Here is a 22348-nt window from a genome sequence, read left to right as displayed (position 1 = left end):
TGCTGAAGATCAACGGGGCTGGGGTCTGCCTGCCCAACAAAGAGGCAGGAGCATATGCCAAAAGGGCTTGTCCACCCCTAAAGATGGTTTAAGTAGCACAAAACAAAATGCAGTCTGCACTCAGGAGTAAACCCTTATGATCCACAGAAAAATACACAGAAATAATAAAAAAGTGCACATTTATTGATATAAAAATTGCAGCGATGTATGGCAGAAAAAGTCATGGCAGCATTCCAAAAAGCTGAATATAGAAGTAGTTATATTGAGTAATGCAAAGAGCATATAATAATAGGGGGTGCGAAACGCGTCCACGGTACACACTCTTACTTTTTTTGTGGGTGGCAGTGCAGGTGGTCTTCCTCACGTCTGGCATCAGCAGGTATCACAACTACTTAATATTTCATTCCTTAAGTGTTCCTATTTTTTGCAAGTGTGTTGTCCTTGCTTGGATATCTGTATCTCTATCTTGTGATTATTACATGCTGTTTGCATTACTCAATGTTCCTACTCCTATATTCAGCTTTTTGGAATGCTGCCATGACTATTTTCTGCCATACATCGCTGCAATTTTTACATCAATACATGTGCACTTTTTGATTATTTCTGTCTATTTTTCTGTGGATCACAAGGGTTTACTCCTGGGTGCGGACTGCATTTTGTTTTGTGTAACTTACTGCATATGTGGGATAGCCCAGCACCAGAATTAACCCTATCAATTCCTTGATCAAAGGATTATTTCACCTGACATTTAAGACATTTTACTTGGTGTTGCGGTATCGGCTGTGGGTGGGTTTCATACCACACCCACATATGTTTTGCTATATTTTGCCTATAGATGGTGGCCAGGTTTACTGACAGCCTGCTCCCTCCAGCAGTCTATGCATTGAGCACTGCTGAAGTCCTAGTGCACAGTTCTCTCCTGCATTTTAGATATGCCAGCCCCGGGACCTACATTCGCTGGGACAGTACCCTAAAATGCAGGACTGTCCTGGAAAATTCCAAACTGTTGGCACCTATGGCCCAGCACTATTGAGTTTTTCATTGGACTTGTTGAAAAGACATTTCTAAAAGCAACCTTAATAAACTACTGAATAAAAGGTGGTAGGATGCACTCTCCAATCCCAACACAATAACACCGACAACAAATTGATGGGTTGCTAATTGAAAAGTACAAAAAGAAATGAATTCATAAAATAATGAAACAAAATATACAAATGAAGAAAAACCATGAGTGGAGATCTGCTCTACCTGTCCATAGTTTCTGTTGACCTTCCCTTGAGGAATGATTCCTGTTACGTTGACATTTAGTGAAGCCACCGTGTTATATACACCAAATACCGATACGACTGAGCAATGCACAAAGCTCTTCACATTATTGTGTGAGTGATACTGGCTGTTGCAAAAGGTCAAAAGAGAAGCAAAGCTTAGACCAAAAACCTGTACGGCTCATGCCACGCATAGGGAGGCAATCCCACATATATACCCAAACACCAAGAGTTATTATTAGATGCTTACATATAGGTCAGTATGCACAACAAAACATAGCCAATCAAAATGCATCAAGCACTGAAGTACATTTCAAACAACACTCACTTGTAGGAAATACATTTTTGATTAAGCGATTACTGTAAAATGCAGATATTGTAAATGTAATGACACAAATAAAGGATTAACCCATATAAGGCTATTATGTTAGTGGCACCTCCATCACGCACTCATTGGACAAGCACCTGTTAAGAATTCGATTTTTTGTGTTTCCCTTCCCCAATCAAAAATATGTTATGAATTCTCACGGTATTTTGTTTGGTAGTTCATTGGCTTGATAAACCATGGCTATATTTATGAACAGTTGGTTCCATTCATGTATCGATCAAACCCTAATTATAAGATGGGCTTGTACTGGTTAATATTAGGATCTGATGTTACCTACCCTCTACGAAGACCACCTTCTGAAGCCCTTCCTTTAAGACTCAAATTATGCATCTCAGCCATTTCATTTAGTGTCTCTGCTGAGTACAGCCCAATGGGGTTGTTATAAAGTCTCTTCTTAGCTGGACTAAACTGGCTGTTGAGATTGCTGTCATCATTGATAATAAGATCAGCCCTCGAGTCTGTGCCACTCCTCACTGGAGAGGTATCAGAAGCCATCGAGTGAGCTGACATGGACCGTCTAACAGCCGAAGCCTTTATAAAAGAGGAGCTATGTGAAGGATGGGTATCTTGCTTGTTGAAGTAGCCTGGCAGTGTCCCATTGGCAGTCACAGCACCACCCAGTGGCAGAGCAGATTTGCTAGGCAGAGTATTGTAGATTGTCCTGCCATTAATTTCCAAAGCGTGGTCCTGTAATAGCGCACATGCAGGCCAGGAAAGAAGGAAACAGCAATCAGAGCAAACATGCAAAGACATCAAAGGAAACAGCACAAAATCATTCTTTAAATAAACCACAAACCATACTGGCATGATGCTATGGGTATTAAGGCTTGTTATTTTATAAAATACATTGCACACAAACAAAATCCAACAGCAAGATACACACAATTAAAGCCAATTTTATCTCAATACAATTCTACTTTTCTATATAAAACATTATATATCATGATCTGAGATGAAAGATAATCAGTGATAGCAACTGGATTATGACTGAAGGACCATGGAGGATGGATAGTGAGATTCTTCAATACTTCTCAAATCAGTCTTCATGGTATGTCAATGATGGAGAAATTCCTAATTTGACAATTCTGTGTTAATTGGGACATTGACAAGACCTGGGCCACTGATGGTCCTGAGAGCCACTTATGCACAATATTTATTCAATAGTTATAGTTGAATATTTATTCAATTTATTCAATAGTTATTCACAATATGTTGCCAATTAAAAAGTTTAAATGGATCTGTAACCTCAACATGTATTTGAATAGGGTTCCATATAGATTTGTTTCGCCATGCTATTCCCATCTTATTAAGTTTGACATGAAAGTCGACATGTGTTCCCACTATAAGATACAAAAAAAATGGGAAAACAACAATACGTATAAAAAGAGATAAAACCACCTGGAAAAGGTAGGATATTGAAAGATCCTAGAAGTCACTGGGATCTATAAAAATCAATAGTACAACATAGCGTAATACTGTATGGAAAATATGGAATTTGAAATATACGAAAAAAAAACTCATAAACATATGGTAAATTCCCTGAGGAAGCCCAGGCTGTAGGACGAAACGCGTTGGATATATTGAAGACTTATGTACTCTTATTGTTTTATTTGTTTTTATATGTTGTTTTAGTTTTTTCTGACTTAGGTTTATTTCCATCTATGAGTACCATAGTATTGAGTAATAGTAACAACCCTGGGATGTTGGGCTACCAGGACGTACTTGAAAACCAGAGTAATCTGAATGTACCTTTCCTGGTTAAATACTTTGTTATTATTCTTATTATGCCTGGTTTCCAGTACCACGCTTCCATCTAAGTTCCACTCCATGTGGAGAAATGCTCATTGTCTACGTTGGTCTATAAGGGGGGCATTTCAATAAATTCCTTTTGTGATTTTACTGTACTCCTCTATTGTGGCCTTTTCTTTTCTCCTTATTAAAGGAACACTATAGTCACCTAAATTACTTTAGCTAAATAAAGCCATATATCCATATATGAGCAACATCTTGTAACTCCATCTGTGTGTACCCCTGGGAGGGTGATAAGTCTGAATTTACCATATGTTCGTGAGTTTTTTCCGTATATTTCACATTCTATATTTTCTATACAGTATTACGCTATGTTGTACTATTGATTTTTATAGATCCCAGTGACTACTAGGATCTTTCAATATCCTACCTTTTCCATGTGGTTATATTTATTTTTATACGTATTGTTGTTTTCGCACTTTTGTGAATTTTATTTGATATATCACACTCTTTTACGTATTTATTTATTCTTATTAGTGTGTATATCATTTTGCTGTTACATTCTTTATATGTGCTATCGGTGCTTGAGAGCTCCCCATTACTTACAGACTCCAATGGTGATAGTATTACAAAAAACCCTTGTGGTCATGTCTGGTCCTGTCTGTCCTTACAATGTGCGGCTATGTCTTTCGTACCTGGCATATTCGGCAATTAAATTTGATTGAAGTCACTGACACCCGTGCATGCCTAGATTTAAGCACAGTGAACAGCCCCATAACTGTAACCTGGTCAGTTATGGGGCCACATGTGACCAAGATTAAGATTCCACTGGGTCTGAAGTAGGTTACCCGTTTAGGGTATATATACAAATATGAATGGGATTATGCTAGGAGAAGTATCTTCACAGCACTAAGGCTGTTTAGCCCTGGGTTCTAGGCAGCTACCTTTTGTCAGTGGCCAGCTTACGGGTAATAGCGAGGTCTGTGACCATAAGTCCCTATAAAGAACCAGGGTTATTATCCTAGCGTAGCTGACTGAAAATCACAGCTGGGATTCACAGATTAATTTATATACACTAAAAGCCTAAATCTAACTGAAAGAGTTTGCAAATTGAGCGTGGGTCCTTAAACAACCATAAACCCGATAAATGGAAACTCTACTGACAGCTGCGATTAGAGGATAGGAGGAAGAGAAGACTCTTTGCCAATTGTGTTGTGGCATTGTGTGAAGATTGGGTTGACTTAAAACCCATTAAGTTTTAAATGTAGTTAGCAAAAATAGACTGAGCAATGTCATTTTCACATATGTAATTCCTTTGGGACTGTCACGATCAGATGGTATATGCATAACAGAGGTTGCGAATAGGTAAAGTTGGACACAGTGAACATCTAACATTACCCCAATAAAATGTTTCTCTGGGACACCACATTTATTAAGCATTTAGATTGTTTATGACAGTGAGTGTGTTCAGAAACTTTTGTACCAAAAACCACACTCTAAGAGGTGAATATCATGGTCTCAGGGACTAAGAAAGGTGAAGAACAAAACAAGCAAACAGATTAGTCGAAGGATTTTATAAAATATTAATTCACAGACAGAATGGACTCACCTACAGATACATTGTTTGTACCTCTACTGGTCATTAGTAAAACATGCAGTTAAATAACTAAATGTTGTCCCTAGTATAGATTCACAAGCACCCCACACCTGAACTGAAAACTGGCACCCACAAACGTATACTGCCGGTATGCAAACTGGATGCTCAATACAAAGAGATATTAAAAATACTTCTAAAGTGTGGTGTGCTCCTTCATCCTATATAGTGTTATATGTGCCACTTTGCAAATAAGATATTAACTCTTTGGGATAAAATAGGTGCCTACTTTAATCAATAACAGGTTAATAGTGCAGGTGATCAATTCGTTGAGTTTTTACTGTAATCGATGTGATATTGCAGTCAACTGATATACTATTAAGCTACTATACGCCAAACATTTTACGGAGACTGATCTTCATCACAACAGTGTATAGAGGTCCCCCATAGTGTACAGCACTATATCCCGCACACAAAGCAATTGTGAGGTTCTGGGATTAAGGAAAGGTTTTGTGAGTATTCGTCTGCATCCACCTCATAAACAGAAGATTAAAACAACATTTTACTATGGAAAAGGAAATATGCTATAGGATATGGTCAATAATATGTCATCAACAACATACTAAATATAGCGCCATTGACAGGAATATACCACTAGTGTGTATGACAATTGCACTGGAGTTCGCACAATGATTCATTATCCATACAGCCAATATGAACATATATGTTATCTTTGATTACATTCAGCAGCAGTAATTCAATTTAATAAAATCTACAAAATGCTATAGAATATGTGTAAGAGTAGGGGTTTTATTTTTCATTTCCGTGCTTGTTACTAGACAGAAGCCACTTGCCTTCTGTGTTTTTCACAATACGTTTCAGTGCAAGTAGTTTCACCAATACATAGTGCATAGGTGAGTAATTGTTTATTACTGGGAGAAAGAGAAAACCTTCTGGTAGCGCCATCTTGTGAACATACAATGCAATGAGACGTTACTAGAACAAATGAAACCATTAGCAAAATCAGTCCTTCCACAAGCAAGGAAATACAAAATAAGAGCACCTTCTCAAGAGTTAGCATTGAATAAATTAAAAGCAGAGCTTTAAAGGGACACTATAGTCACCTGAACAACTTTAGCTTAATGAAGCCGTTTTGGTGTATAGAACATGCCCCTGCAGCCTCACTGCTCAATCCTCTGCCATTTAGGAGTTAAATCCCTTTGTTTATGAACCCTAGTCACACCTCCCTGCATGTGACTTGCACAGCCTTCCATAAACACTTCCTGTAAAGAGAGCCCTATTTAGGCTTTCTTTATTGCAAGTTCTGTTTAATTAAGATTTTCTTATCCCCTGCTATGTTAGTAGTGTAATAGACCCTGCAAGAGCCTCCTGTATGTGATTTAAAGTTCAATTTAGAGATTGAGATATCATTATTTGAAGGTAAATTACATCTTTTTGAAAGTGAAACCAGTTGTTGTTTTCATGCAGGCTCTGTCAATCATAGCCAGGGGAGGTGTGGCTAGGGCTGCATAAACAGAAACAAAGTGGTTTAACTCCTAAATGACAGTGAATTGAGCAGTGAAATTGCAGGGGAATGAGCTATACACTAAAACTGCTTCATTTAGCTAAAGTAATTTAGGTGACTATAGTGTTCCTTTAAATGCAGTTTAAACAGCACCGAAGGACAATGAACTCACAATGTTTGTTTCAATTACTTCCACCTTAAAACACCCTTAATCCCTTAAGGACACAACTTCTGGAATAAAAGGGAATAATGACGTCATCTGTCCTTAAGGGGTTGAAGGAACATTAAAAATAGATTTCCAGTTTTGCTTTTTTTTCTTCTGATTTTTAATTTAGTTTAACCCCTTAAGGACCAAAGTTCTGGAATAAAAGGGAATCATGACATGTCACACATGTCATGTGTCCTTAAGGGGTTAAAATTGTGAAAATAAAAAAGCAAAATAAAAAGCCTTCAAACTTACCTATAATCTAGTACCAATACAATATCCTCACAGCAGCTGCTTCAACCATAATGAGACCATCAGCTAAACTGATCAATGGTCAAATCCAATGCCTCTCAAAGAGAAGTATCGCTGACGTATGGAGCATTGGTGGCAATAACTGCACTTTTTTAATCCAATGCATTGGATACATTTAGAGTCATCATGCTGTGCTTCTTTAGCGAGGAACACCTCTAGTGGTTGTCTGTCTGGGGCATGTTCTTGGACAATCTGTCTCATAAATGGCAATGTTTTATATTGTCCAAGTACACGGACAAAAACCACAACATTGAAGCAGCCGTTTTGATGATTAGAGTGTCCCTTTAAATCACCATTATGTATACGTTAAGACACAAACTGGGTAGGAGAAGATACAACTGAAGCTAGGACAATCTAATAATCATTAAACAGGTTTTGCATGTTGTCTTTTATCAACAATGCATTGGAAAAATGACATCAATATAGTGAATCTAGATAATAAATATTCATTATGTCATCGTTATTGAGAGGGCAATGGTTAATTCATTTGGTGTTTTGCTCCACTTGAAGAAAAAAACAGGATTTAGAATCAGAGGAATAGTAATACCTTCTGATGGGGAATCACAGGCATGGGAGAGTCCATTCGAGGTGTGGCTGTTGGGACTGGTCCTGGACGCTTGGATCTGGATAAACAGGAAGAAAACAAGTATTAATAATCAAGTCTGCTATGTGATGAAACATCGTTGGATAATTCTATAATGTAAACCATCATTTTTAAGCACATTCCAATTTCAGTTGTTCCTTTCTTTCTTTCTTTCTTTCTTTAATTTAATTAATGATTTCTTACTACATTAGGAGTGTATAACCTTTGCACGAAAGCCTTTCTTAATATATTCACCTGAATTCTCTTTTATTTCAGTAGAACCAAAATCAGGAAGACATGGGGCAAAATCTGCATAAGTAATGACTTCTATAGCGGGGGTATTGCTCCCTTTAAATCACCCTCATTGTAATTTGTTTCCACCATGTCAGTCCTCAGACAAGGCAAGATGGCTGATAACGTTATATGTGTAATGTAGTACGATAGACCAACCTGGTTAAATTATTGTTAAACAATTGCCAACAGTTATAAATCTAGATATATCTATTTATTAAGTAGGATATACAGATATTCAAGAACCACTTCTATTGAAGTTTAAAGTAGAATGAATGAACCCTTTAATTTGCGGAATGTTAAAGGAAAGTATCCCAGCTGGTGGGGGGAGTTATCTCACCACCTTTAAATAGCATTGATTATCTGCTTTCCTGCTGGTTAATTGGATGTGTGGGAATGGGTATAAATAGTCTAACTTTAAATTCAAAGAATTTAGCTATTGGCATCATTGCAGTTGAAGTTTTAATAATATACGCATTATAATGATTATGGTTACTTACTAACAAGGCACCTTTTACATACCATTGCCTCTGACTGTGTAAATATATACAATATACATAATTAGAGATGTCGCGAATAGTTCGCTGGCGAATAGTTCCAGGCGAACATAGCTTGTTCGCGTTCGCCACGGACAGCGAACATATGCGATGTTCGGTCCGCCCAATGAGATGAGACTAGTGAATAACATAATACATGAACGGTTAAGGTAAAGGCATGTAAGGAACTACGACAATAAACTCTTCAGGAGGTGAAATAATGACATGTTTAAACGCTTGCTACTTTACGATTAGTTAATGTGCAGAGAGCAGTTCATGTGATCAAAGGCATGGTGTGGAGGATCGGCTATAGTGGGACATGCTTGGCAGGCTGCTGTTTAGTGCTTGTGCTCATCCGATCCCTTCTGGGCACCAGGTGCAGATCCTGGGAGTCCCTGATACCTGGAACAACAAAGGCAAGTCTCTGGCTGAGTGCCGGGTTCGCGGCTTGAGGTGGTGGAAGCTTGTTTTGTCGGGTGGTCGGATCTGTCCCGGTGGTGCTTCACGTCTGGTGCGGGATTGTGGTGGCTTAAGGTGGAGGCGAGTGCTTGACGTGGGGCAGGCTCTGCATTTCTGTATGTGCATCCGGTCCCGTCTTGTGCGTTGGTGGATTTTAATGGGGACTGCTTTGCTTAGCTGTGGTGGAGCTTGTTGGGGCTGTGGTGGAGCTTGTTGGGACTTCCTGCTTGTTATTTGCTTGCAAAATTGCTTAAAGAGTCTGTCCAGCTTAGACTCAATATCCTGCCATGCTTTGCTGGTACCAGGAGGACACGCGGCTGCCGCCATATTGGGAGAGTCGCAGATGAGTATGTCAGCCTGGGCAGCTGTGCTCTGTGCGTACATTAGCTCCAGACAGCCTCTCAGGGGTGGACCGGGATAACCCCCACCGGTCCGAGGGGGGGTAACGGAGCTCCTGCCGGGAAGTATCTGCTCCTGGGCATCCCAGGATCGGGAGATCGGCTGCCTCTCCCGCCCGGTGAGCACCAGGCCACACTTGCCATGCGGAGGTAAGTAAGACTCTGTTGAGTTGCTGACCGCTATTAAGCATGGCGGGTCGGTCAGGTAGGAGCAACATTGCTGGGTCATCCACTTCTGGGGTGAAATTCGCTTGTTGATAGCTGCTTAAAGTGAGATATTGAGGGAGCTCACACAAAGTGCGTCTTTCCTCCATGACAGCCCAGCCCCCTGGAAGCTGCATTCTTAGTGAGAGGAGGGACAGTGTAGCTGCTGCTGATTTAATAGGGAAATCGATAGCTAGGCTAGTGTATTCAGTGTCCACTACAGTCCTGAAAGACTCATCTGATCTCTGCTGTAAGGACAGCACCCCAAAAAGCCCTTTTTAGGGCTAGAACAGTGATGGCGAACCTATGGCACGCGTGCCACAGGTGGCACGCCGGGCCCTTTCTGTGGGCACGCGGCCACAGGTCCGCCATCACTGCAGAGTAGGCACCTGCCTGCCCGAAACGGCAGGCGCCTACTCTGCTTCCGTGTCGGGAGGCAGGGGGAGGGATCTGTGATGCTGATCCCCTGTCCTCCCGCGCGATGCTGTGTGGAGCGTTGCCGAGCGTTACCATGGCAACGCTCCACACAGCATCGCGCGGGAGGACAGGGGATCAGCATCACAGATCCCTCCCCTGCCTCCCGAACCGGAAGCACTGCCTGCCACCACCGGACCACCAGGGATGGCTGTGTGTCCCCCCCCCACTTCATTAAAGGTAAGAAGGAGGGAGGGAGGGGGGGATACTGACACACAGCACCCCTACCCCCCCCCAGAAGTACCCTTACCCCCCCAGCACCACCCCTAGCCCCACAGCACCACCCCATCCCCCCCCAGAAGTACCCTTACCCCCCACAGCACCACCCCACCCCCCCAGAAGTACCCTTACCCCCCCCAGCACCACCCCTACCCCCCAGCAGCACCCTACCCCCCCAGAAGTACCCCTACCCCCCTCAGCAGTACCCCTACCACCCCCAGCAGTACCCCTACCACCATCAGCAGTACCCCTACCACCATCAGCAGTACCACTACCCCCCACACACACAGCACCCCTACCCCCCACACACAGCACCCCTACCCCCACACACAGCACCCCTACCCACACACACAGCACCCCTACCCACACACACAGTACCCCTACCCACACACACAGTACCCCTACCCGCACACAGTACCCCTACCCCCACACAGTACCCCTACCCCCCACAGCACCCCTACCCCCCACAGCACCCCTATACCCCCCTCAGCAGTACCCCTACCCCCCACGCAGTACCCCTACCCCCCACGCAGTACCCCTACTCCTCAGCAGTACCCCTACCCCTCGGCAGTACCCCTACTTCCCAGCAGTACCCCTACCCCCACACACAGTACCCCTACCCCCCCACAGCACCCCTACCCCCCACACACAGTATCCCTACCCCCCCACAGCAGTACCCGTACCCCACCAGCAGTACCCCTACCCCCCACACAGCACAGCACCCGTCTCACACACACACATACAGCACCCGTCTCACACACACACATACAGCACCCGTCTCACACACACACACAGCACCTCCCTCTCACACACACACAGCACCCCCCCAAACACACACAGCACCCCCCCAAACACACACACAGCTCCCCCCCAAACACACACACAGCACCCCCCCAAACACACACACAGCACCCCCCCAAACACACACACAGCACCCCCCCAAACACACACAGAACCCCCCCAAACACACACACAGCACCCCCCCCAAACACACACACAGCACCCCCCCAAACACACACGCAGCACCCCCCCCCCACACACACAGCACACCCCCCACACAGCACACCCCACACACAGCACACCCCACACACAGCACACCCCACACACAGCACACCCCACACACACTTACACAGCACCCCTCATGCACTTACACAGCACCCCTCATACACACACACAGCACCCCTCATACACACACACAGCACCCCTCATACACACACAAAGCACCCCTCACATACAACACCCACACACATGCCCCCCCCCCCCACACACACACACGCACCCCCCCCCCACACACACACGCAATTGCCGTGTTGGCACTTTAAGGAAAAAAAAGTTGCCATGTATTGCGGTTTGGGCACTCGGGCTCAAAAAGGTTCGCCATCACTGGGCTAGAACATCAGTCTGCTTTTTTTTTCCTGTATAATCTAATTGCAGTTGCCTGCCTGCCTGCCTGCCAGCGTGTGTGTCAGGCTCACATCGTATACTGTGCCCACTTGCCCAGTGCCACCACTCATATCTGGTGTCACAATAGCTTGCATTAAAAAAAAACCCAAAAAACTTTTTTGACTGTAATATAATAGCAGTCAGTTTCCTTCACACGTGTGCGTTTCAGGGCCTGCCAGGGCACAGTGTCACACCAGTGCAACTCATATCTGGTGTAACAGTAGTGTACATTAAAAATAAAACTAGATATTTGACTGTGAAATAATAGCAGTCAGTTTCCTTCACACGTTTGCGTTTCAGGGCCTGCCAGGGCACAGTGTCACACCAGTGCAACTCATATCTGGTGTAACAGCAGTGGACATTTAAAAAAAATAAAACATTTTTTGACTGTAATAGATTGAATAGCAGTTAGTTGTCTGCAAGCGTGTGTGTCAGGCCTACAGCGTCTACTCTGCCAACTTTTGCCAGTGCACAGTGCCACTCATATCTGTTGTCACAGTAGCTTGCACGCATAGTACCACTAATCGAAAAAAAAATGACAGACAGAGGCAGGCCACCCTGCAGGGGCCGTCGTGGTCGTGGTGCTGGGATTCCCTTTGGCCCTAGAATAATGCTCAGTGTTCAGAGGCCACGTACCCTGAACTCGAAAAGTTCTGAGGACATAGTTGACTGGCTAACACAGGACACCCAATCTTCTACAGCTTCCGCTCGGAACCTTGACGCACCATCCTCCTCCAGCTTAGCTTCGGGCACCTCTCAAGTTACCACTCGCCCGCCTGCCGCCACCACCAACATTAGCACCACAGCCGCTTCACTTGATCTGTCAGAGGAGTTATTTACACATCAGTTGGAAGAAATAAGTGATGCGCAACCATTATTGCCAGAGGATGTAGATAACAGGGATATGTCTCAGTCAGGCAGTATTACACACATGGACGTACGGTGTGATGATGATGATGTTGTACCCGCTGCTGCTTCCTTTGCTGAGTTGTCAGATACAAGTGAAGCGGTTGATGATGACGATGCGTCCGTGGATGTCACGTGGGTGCCCGCTAGAAGAGAAGAAGAACAGGGGGAAAGTTCAGATGGGGAGACAGAGAGGAGGAGGAGACAAGTTGGAAGCAGGGGGAGGTCGTCGCAAGGAGCTAGTGGCACAGTCAGACAGCATGCATCGGCACCCGGGGTCAGCCAGACAGCACGCCAATCAACGCATGCTGTTGCCACCACCAGAATGCCGTCATTGCAGAGCTCAGCAGTGTGGCATTTTTTTGGTGTGTCTGCCTCTGACAACAGTGATGCCATTTGCAACCTGTGCCAAAAGAAACTGAGTCTTGGGAAGTCCAACACCCACCTAGGTACAACTGCTTTGCGAAGGCACATGATCGCACATCACAAACACCTATGGGATCAACACATGAGTACAAGCAGCACACAAACTCAAAGCTGCCATCCTCCTCCTGGTCCAGCATCTTCAGCCACGTCACCCACGTCACCCACTGCTGTCCTCCTTGCCCCCTCTCAACCATCCGCCACTCAGTCTCTCGCCTTGAGCAGTTCCTGCTTATCTGCCCACAGTCAGGTGTCTGTCAAGGACATGTTTGAGCGTAAAAAGCCAATGTCACAAAGTCACCCCCTTGCCCGGAATCTGACAGCTGGCTTGTCTGAACTCTTAGCCCGCCAGCTTTTACCATACAAGCTGATGGAGTTTGAGGCATTCCAAAAATTTGTAGCTATTGGGACACCGCAGTGGAAGGTACCCGGCCGAAATTTCTTTGAACAAAAGGCAATCCCCAACCTGTACTCGATTGTGCAAAAGAAAGTAATGGCATGTCTGGCACACAGTGTTGGGGCAACGGTCCATCTGACCACTGATACCTGGTCTGCAAAGCATGGTCAGGGCAGGTATATCACCTACACTGCGCATTGGGTAAACCTGCTGACGGCTGCCAAGCATGGAATGCGTGGCTCTGCAGAGGAGTTGGTGACACCGCCACGACTTGCAGGCAGGCCTGCTGCCACCTCCTCTACTCCTCCTACTCCATCCTCTTCCATAACCTCCTCGGCTGAGTCCTCTTCTGCTGCTGCGTCTTGCTCCACATCAACGGCACCCCCCCAGCTCCCCAGGTACTATTCCACATCCCGGATACGGCAGTGTCACGCCGTCTTGGGGTTGACTTGCCTGAAAGCAGAGAGTCACACCAGACCAGCACTCCTGTCCGCCCTGAACGCACAGATGGATCAGTGGCTGACTCCGCACCAACTGGAGATCGGCAAAGTGGTTTGTGACAACGGAAGAAATTTGTTGGCGGCATTGAATTTAGGCAAGTTGACACATGTGCCGTGCATGGCACATGTGTGTAATCTGATCATACAACGCTTTGTGCATAAGTACCCAGGCTTACAGGACGTCCTGAAGCAGGAAGGTGTGTGGCCATTTCAGGCGTTCCTACACGGCCATGGCACACTTTTCAGATATCCAGCGGCGAAACAACATGCCAGTGAGGCGCTTGATTTGCGACAGCCCGACACGTTGGAATTCAACACTCCTAATGTTCGACCGCCTGCTCCAACAAGAAAAAGCAGTTAACGACTATTTGTATGGCCGGGGTGCTAGGACAGCCTCTGCTGAGCTGGGAATTTTTTTGCCACGTTACTGGACTCTCATGCGCAATGCCTGTAGGCTCATGCATCCTTTTGAGGAGGTGACAAACCTAGTCAGTCGCACTGAAGGCACCATCAGCAACATCATACCATTTGTTTTCTTCCTGGAGCGTGCCCTGCGAAGAGTGCTGGATCAGGCCGTAGATGAGCGTGAAGAGGAAGAGTTGTGGTCACCATCACCACCAGAAATAGCCTTATCAGCATCGCTTGCTGGACCTGCGACAATGCTGGAAGAGGATTGTGAGGAAGAGGAGTCAGAGAAGGAATGTGGCTTTGAGGAGGAGGAGGAAGACCAACCACAACAGGCATCCCAGGGTGCTCGTTGTCACCTATCTGGTACCCGTGGTGTTGTACGTGGCTGGGGGAAAGAACATACCTTCAGTGAGATCACTGAGGACGAGGAACGGGACAAAAGTAGCTCGGCATCCAACCTTGTGCAAATGGGGTCTTTCATGCTGTCGTGCCTGTTGTGGGACCCTCGTATAAAAAGGCTGAAGGAGAACGACCTGTACTGGGTGTCCACGCTACTAGACCCCCGGTATAAGCAGAAAGTGCCTGAAATGTTACCGAATTACCGCAAGTCGGAAAGGATGCAGCAGTTCCAAAATAAATTAAAAAGTATGCTTTACACAGCGTATAAGGGTGATGTCACAGCACAACGGGAATCTAACAGGGGAAGAGGTGAAAGTAATCCTCCTCCTCCCACGACCACGCCGGCAAGGACAGGATGCTTTACAGACGTGTTGTTGATGGAGGACATGCAGAGCTTTTTAACCCCTTAAGGACCAAACTTCTGGAATAAAAGGGAATCATGACGTGTCAGACATGTCATGTGTCCTTAAGGGGTTAAGTCCTACGCATCGCCACAGCCCTTCGGGGTCCACCCTCAGAGAACGACTCAACCGACAGGTAGCAGACTACCTCGCCCTAACTGCAGATATCGACACTCTGAGGAGCGATGAACCCCTTGACTACTGGGTGTGCAGGCTTGATCTGTGGCCTGAGCTATCCCAATTTGCGATATAACTTCTGGCCTGCCCCGCTTCAAGTTTCCTGTCAGAAAGGACCTTCAGTGCAGCAGGAGGTATTGTCACTGAGAAGAGAAGTCGCCTAGGTCAAAAAAGTCTAGATTACCTCCCCTTTATTAAGATGAATGAGGGATGGATCCCGAAGGGACTGACAGTGGGCGATACATTTGACTAAAAAAGGCCTGATGAGGGGGACGTAACAGGGATTAAACTGATAAGAATAGTACTACTTAACACACCACTCCTATCTGGTGGCACATTAGATTGCACGCGCAGTGCCCCAAATTTTAAGTAGGAGGACCGACCAAGCATCTTTTTCCATCTCCCGGTTCCTAAAATCGATGCCATATATACGTCCTCTGATAGCGGACGTAACAGGGATTAAACTGATAAGAATAGTACTACTTAACACACCACTCCTATCTGGTGGCACATTAGATTACACGCGCAGTGCCCCAAATTTGAAGTAGGAGGACCAACCAAGCATCTTTTTCCATTTCCCAGTTCCTAAAATCGATGCCATATACACGTCCCCTGATAGTGGACGTAACAGGGATTAAACTGATAAGAATAGTACTCCTTAACACACCACTCCTATCTGGTGGCACATTAGATTGCACGCGCAGTGCCCCAAATTTGAAGTAGGAGGACCGACCAAGCATCTTTTTCCATCTCCCGGTTCCTAAAATCGATGCCATATACACGTCCCCTGATAGGGGACGTAACAGGGATTAAACTGATAAGAATAGTACTACTTAACACACCTTATAATAATGCAGAGAGAGGCAACGCAGAGAGAGGAGTCTGAAGAAGAGGAGTCAGAGGAGGAAGGTGGCTTTGAGGAGGTGGAAGACCAAACACAGCAGGCGTCCCAGGGGGCTTGTTGCCACCTTTCGGGGACCCTTGGTGTTGTACGTGGCTGGGTGGAGGAAGAGACCTTCAATGACATCAGTGAGGACAAGGAACGGGACATGGCTAGCTTGGTATCCAACCTTGTGCAAATGGGGAGTTTGCGGTTGTGCAAATGGACTGTTTGCGGTGCGTTAAACGGGGAGTTTGGTCTGTCACTGGGAAGCGGGCGTAACCTACCTAATCGATATAACATCATACCTGATGTTTTAAAGCACGTTATTCCAAACAATTTAGGAATGTTAGGTGATTTATGCCCTTTATGTATTAAAACCAGACTCTGCATTAACTACGTAATTTTCCATGGGAGTTTTGCCATGGATCCCCCTCCGGCATGCCACAGTCCAGGTGTTAGTCCCCTTGAAACATCTTTTCCATCACTATTGTGGCCAGAAAGAGTCCCTGTGGGTTTTAAAATTCGCCTACCTATTAAAGTCTATGGCGGTTCGCCCGTTCGCGAACATTTGCGGAAATTCGCGTTCGCAGCTCACGAACGGAAAATTTTATGTTCGCGACATCACTATACATAATACGTGAAGAAATGTACGAGGGTTTTTATTTTTCATATTTGCAATATGTCGTCTTCTATCATTCCACATCACGAACCAATGTGGGGCAGTATAGTCCTTTTGGCTAAAAATGTACATGCAATGCAGGTGTGATAACTTAAAGAACGCTAAACTTGAGGACTGTGATACATGTTGGGAATTGTGATAAAATAGGCTAATTATAAATAAAAACAGCAAAACCTTTAAATAAAGAAATTGGTATAGTAAATTGAAACATTGTTAAAAACGGAGGCCCTCTTCTGTGTACACAAATAATTGCAATAAAAATCCCAAAATCAAATAAAAGTGAGCAGCTATCGCACTGTGCCTCCTACACTTAATTACTGTTAAAATAACCGGTGAGATCACAAGCAAGACGGGGCACTAAAAAAATACTTATCTTCTGTTGCTCAGCTTATCTTGTGAATCAGAACAAGATAGGTGTGCTCAAGGGGGCATGCAAGCAATGACACTCTGCCAGAATGAAGGCATGGATGCCAATAGAAGGGGCATGTCAATTTGGTGTGAGTGCACAGGATGCCTGTCAATCTCGCTGCCTGGGCAAACTCTAATGATGCCCTCACATTGTGCTGGCTGGGGTCAGTTGCCTGGTGCCCCTAGATGCGAGATAGGAGATTTGCAACAGTTCTACTAAAATCAGAACTGTTGGGGGGGGGCGGGGGGGGCGGGTGCGCTTTTTATTTAAAGATGTCTTCTTGCGACTCTGCATACTGCCAGTGCTGTATGGCATCAGGAACTTAAGTATTGTAACCAGCAAGACAAGGGGAGCTATAGATGGCAGGGTTATTATGTTGAAAAACATGTTTTGTTTGTTTGTTTTGCAAAAGATATACAGACTTGAGCAAGAAAGAAAAATGCCATTAATGCTTGGACTGACAATGTGAATTATTTTGTGCTTGGAACTTCCCAGGAAATATTTCAAATAATTAGATTCTTGCCTTGTAGACCTGGATGCAGGTGTTGGAGAGAGACCTCATGTAGCACATGCACGGATGCACTCAAGCACACATAATGACCCATACAGATATAGGGACATTTTTATGTCTCTATATGTTGCTGAATAATTCTAAGCATAAGATGGCAGAATAGAGACTGCTAACGAGAGAATTTAAAGTGAATTCAAAGTGAATTCCAAATTTAAGGCCAGAGAACCCAAACTGGAAGCATAAGTGAATTTTTCCAATTTCGCTATTTTGACCTTATAGACGCCTCTTCATCATCTGGGTGCGATGACATCACCACTGGTGCTCTGGTGGCAAGGGAGATGGGGGGAGGAGGGCAAAGGTCCTGTTCTTCCAGGAGCCGACATCTCTGCTGTACTCTTGTGCATATTGAGGTCTTTGAGCTCTATAGAGGTCCTGCAAGACCACAGGATCATTAGTAGGCAGAGCCAATTCCCTGCCTCCATCACTGGTGATGCTAGGAGATTGACACTTCTGGATGGAAGTAGCTCTGCCCAGTGTCTAGAAGTGTCAGGCGTAGGAAAATACTCTTTTTATTTCAGAAGGCGCGGGGGGGAAAGGGGTTTGTGACATTCACTTGTATTCTAACTTTAGTGAATAACCTTGATATTTTAAAGCATGGGGCTGGTGAGACCCAAACAAGGAAAACTATACATTTCATGGTCTGTTCTGGTCATATAATTTACTGTATCACAAGCCATGCTTTGGTTTAAATACAGGGCACTATTTATCAGAGGGCCTACAGATATAGAAGTCTGGAACATAATCCCTGTCTGTGGTCATTTACATGTCCAGCTGGGAATTCTGGGAAATTTTCTGTTATCATGATTCATCTATATTACTGTGCCCAAGACATACTTTCCCATATCTCCCAAGTGTCTCTATTTAGTAGGGTCAATCCAATTTTAAGCCCAAATCCCTCTTTCCCTTATTAGTAGTGTAGTGTCTTTCTTTCCTAGGAGCTCCATATTGTATAACAGAGCTCCACAGCAATAATACTCGCAGTAATGTGCCTGCGTGTATAACGGAGCCCCACAGCAATAATACTCCCAGTAATGTGTCTGAGTGTATAACAGAGCCCCAAAGCAATAATACTCCCAGTAATGTGTCTGAGTGTATAACAGAGCTCCACAGCAATAATACTCCCAGTAATGTGTCCAAGTTTATAACAGAGCTCCACAACAATAATACTCCCAGTAATGTGTCTGAGTGTATAACAGAGCTCCAAAGCATTAATACTCCCAGTAATGTGTCTGAGTGTATAACAGAGCTCCACATCAATAATACTGCCAGTAATGTGTCTGAGTGTATAACAGAGCTCCACAGCAATAATACTCCCAGTAATGTGTATGTATAACAGAGCTCCACAGCAATAATACTCCCAGTAATGTGTCTGAGTGTATAACAGAGCTCCCCAGCAATAACACTCCCAGTAATGTGTCTGAGTGTATAACAGAGCTCCAAAGCAATAATACTCCCAGAAATGTGTCTGAGTGTATAACAGAGCCCCTCAGCAATAATACTCCCAGTAATGTGTCTGAGTGTATAACAGGGCTCCACAACAATAATACTCCCAGTAATGTGTCTGAGTGTATAACAGAGCTCCACAGCAATAATACTCCCAGTAATGTGTCTGAGTGTATAACAGAGCTCCACAACAATAATACTCCCAGTAATGTGTCTGAGTGTATAACAGAGCTCCCCAGCAATAACACTCCCAGTAATGTGTCTGAGTGTATAACAGAGCTCCAAAGCAAAAATACTCCCAGAAATGTGTCTGAGTGTATAACAGAGCCCCACAGCAATAATACTCCCAGTAATGTGTCTGAGTGTATAACAGGGCTCCACAACAATAATACTCCCAGTAATGTGTCTGAGTGTATAACAGAGCTCCACAGCAATAATACTCCCAGTAATGTGTCTGAGTGTATAACAGAGCTCCACAACAATAATACTCCCAGTAATGTGTCTGAGTGTATAACAGAGCCCCACAGCAATAATACTCCCAGTAATGTGTCTGAGTGTATAACAGGGCTCCACAACAATAATACTCCCAGTAATGTGTCTGAGTGTATAACAGAGCTCCACAGCAATAATACTCCCAGTAATGTGTCTGAGTGTATAACAGAGCTCCACAACAATAATACTCCCAGTAATGTGTCTGAGTGTATAACAGAGCTCCACAGCAATAATACTCCCAGTAATGTGTCTGAGTGTATAACAGGGCTCCACAACAATAATACTCCCAGTAATGTATCTGAGTGTATAACAGAGCTCCACAGCAATAATACTCCCAGTAATGTGTCTGAGTGTATAACAGGGCTCCACAACAATAATACTCCCAGTAATGTGTCCGAGTGTATAACAGAGCTCCACAGCAATAATACTCTCAGTAATGTGTCTGAGTGTATAACAGAGCTCCACAACAATAATACTCCCAGTAATGTGTCTGAGTGTATAACAGAGCTCCACAGCAATAATACTCCCAGTAATGTGTCTGAGTGTATAACAGGGCTCCACAACAATAATACTCCCAGTAATGTATCTGAGTGTATAACAGAGCTCCACAGCAATAACACTCCCAGTAATGTGTCTGAGTGTATAACAGAGCTCCACAGCAATAATACTCCCACTAATGTGTCTGAGTGTATAACAGAGCTCCCCAGCAATAACACTCCCAGTAATGTGTCTGAGTGTATAACAGAGCTCCAAAGCAATAATACTCCCAGTAATGTGTCTGAGTGTATAACAGAACTCCACAGCAATAATACTCCCAGTAATGTGTCTGAGTGTATAACAGAGCGCCACAGCAATAATACTCCCAGTAATGTGTCTGAGTGTATAACAGAGCTCCACAGTAATAATACTCCCAGTAATGTGAGTGTATAACAGAGCCCCACAGCAATAATACTCCCAGTAATGTGTCTGAGTGTATAACAGTGCTCCACAGCAATAATACTCCCAGTAATGTGTCTGAGTGTATAACAGAGCTCCACAGCAATAATACTCCCAGTAATGTGTCTGAGTGTATAACAGAGCCCCACAGCAATAATACTCCCAGTAATGTGTCTGAGTGTATAACAGAGCCCCACAGCAATAATACTCCCAGTAATGTGTCTGAGTGTATAACAGAGCCCCACAGCAATAATACTCCCAGTAATGTGTCTGAGTGTATAACAGAGCTCCACAGCAATAATACTCCCATTAATGTGTCTTTAAACTAAATATAAACTAATAAATGTGTTTAGAAACCAGTCTGTGTAAACAATATGCATTGTTCTTGTTCTAAATTGTATTTTAGTTGCATAAATTGTTATAAGTTAGTCACCTAAAAATTCTCAGAATACCCTGCCCCTGGCCATACCCCCACTCACACCTCTAAAATGAAAGAGTCCCTCTTTGCCCATCTGAAATGTTGGGAAGGTTAGCAAGGTATGACGGGGTATATAGGTGCACTTCAGATTCCTCAAGATAGAATTCAGTTATCAGTTATAATTCTAAGATTCACAGTACAAGTCTTAAGACAAGGTTAATTGCCAAAAAAGACACTGATCAATTAAGAAAACCCTATACCTTCTACATATCCAACACATTGCATGTTCATAAAATTTATTTTATACATTACGATTACAAAAAATACTTTAATCAACTATCTGGCTGGGCCAACAATACAATAAGCTGCTGCTAGGCAGCAAAATCATAATAGAAATATAACTATTATAATGTTTATAAAAAAAATACTAATTTAAATATTGATGCAGGTTTTTGCATGTGTTGATGGCAGCTTCTGCCAAGATTTTTTTCAACGATTATATCAAATTTGGCAGGATATATATTTTCCATAAAGCACAATTGAGCAATCATACTTTGTTGCATATAAATGAGTTCACTAAATATAAAGTTCGGTTAAGGTTATGGTTTTAATAGTTCATTTTAGTACGTTGGGAAATGTTCTCTCTCTTAAAATTAAGTATATATAAATTAATTCCTTTTTTGAATGTATAATAACAGCAATACATTTTCACGGAAATAAAAAAGATTCCATTACAAATCAAATGACTATCCCATACGTAGCATAAGTACACAATAGAATAATTATTTCAAATCGAAATTATTGACAGGCAAAAATATAAAACGTGTTTACAAGTGGCCGAATGCAGCAGCAATGTGTACAGCTTTACTCGAAATGTGATTATGTTTAGTATTTCGTAAATTCTGCAGCAATCAGGAGCATTTAAAAAGGTTCCTCTAAAACCTGAAATTGCTTTATACACCTATTACGGTACTAAAACTGGTGGGCCACATTAAAAGCCAAGTCAGTAATGGCCCTTAGAGGCACAGCAAATGTTTCCAGGAAAACTCTCAGACAAAGTGATTTTATTACTTGACCTTGGATGGAACTAAATGTACATTTTTAAATCAGGTTTTATAGAAGCCTATAGAAGCCCATCTGATATTCTTTCAGGTAAAGTAAAAAACTCAGCAGATCAGAACAGTACAGATGATGCCCCTTCAACACACTCAGCTCTTAGCCCTAACTTTGCACTTCTGAAGCCGGCAAAATACATCATTTT

General features: G+C 43.6%; 1 protein-coding gene across 2 annotated transcripts in view; it reads right to left on the bottom strand.

The window, feature by feature from the left end:
* Positions 1 to 22348, bottom strand: part of LDB3 (LIM domain binding 3) — a 122697-nt gene that overhangs the window by 25801 nt on the left and 74548 nt on the right. For both annotated transcript variants that reach the window (XM_063433610.1, XM_063433611.1), the window contains exon 4: positions 7586 to 7661. In XM_063433610.1, coding sequence (XP_063289680.1) covers positions 7586 to 7661 — 76 coding nt within the window. The remainder of the gene's footprint in view (positions 1 to 7585; positions 7662 to 22348) is intronic.

This window comes from Pelobates fuscus, chromosome 10 (genome assembly GCF_036172605.1).
Source record: "Pelobates fuscus isolate aPelFus1 chromosome 10, aPelFus1.pri, whole genome shotgun sequence".
Classification (NCBI taxonomy): domain Eukaryota; kingdom Metazoa; phylum Chordata; class Amphibia; order Anura; family Pelobatidae; genus Pelobates; species Pelobates fuscus.
This window is presented reverse-complemented; position numbering and strand designations above follow the sequence as displayed.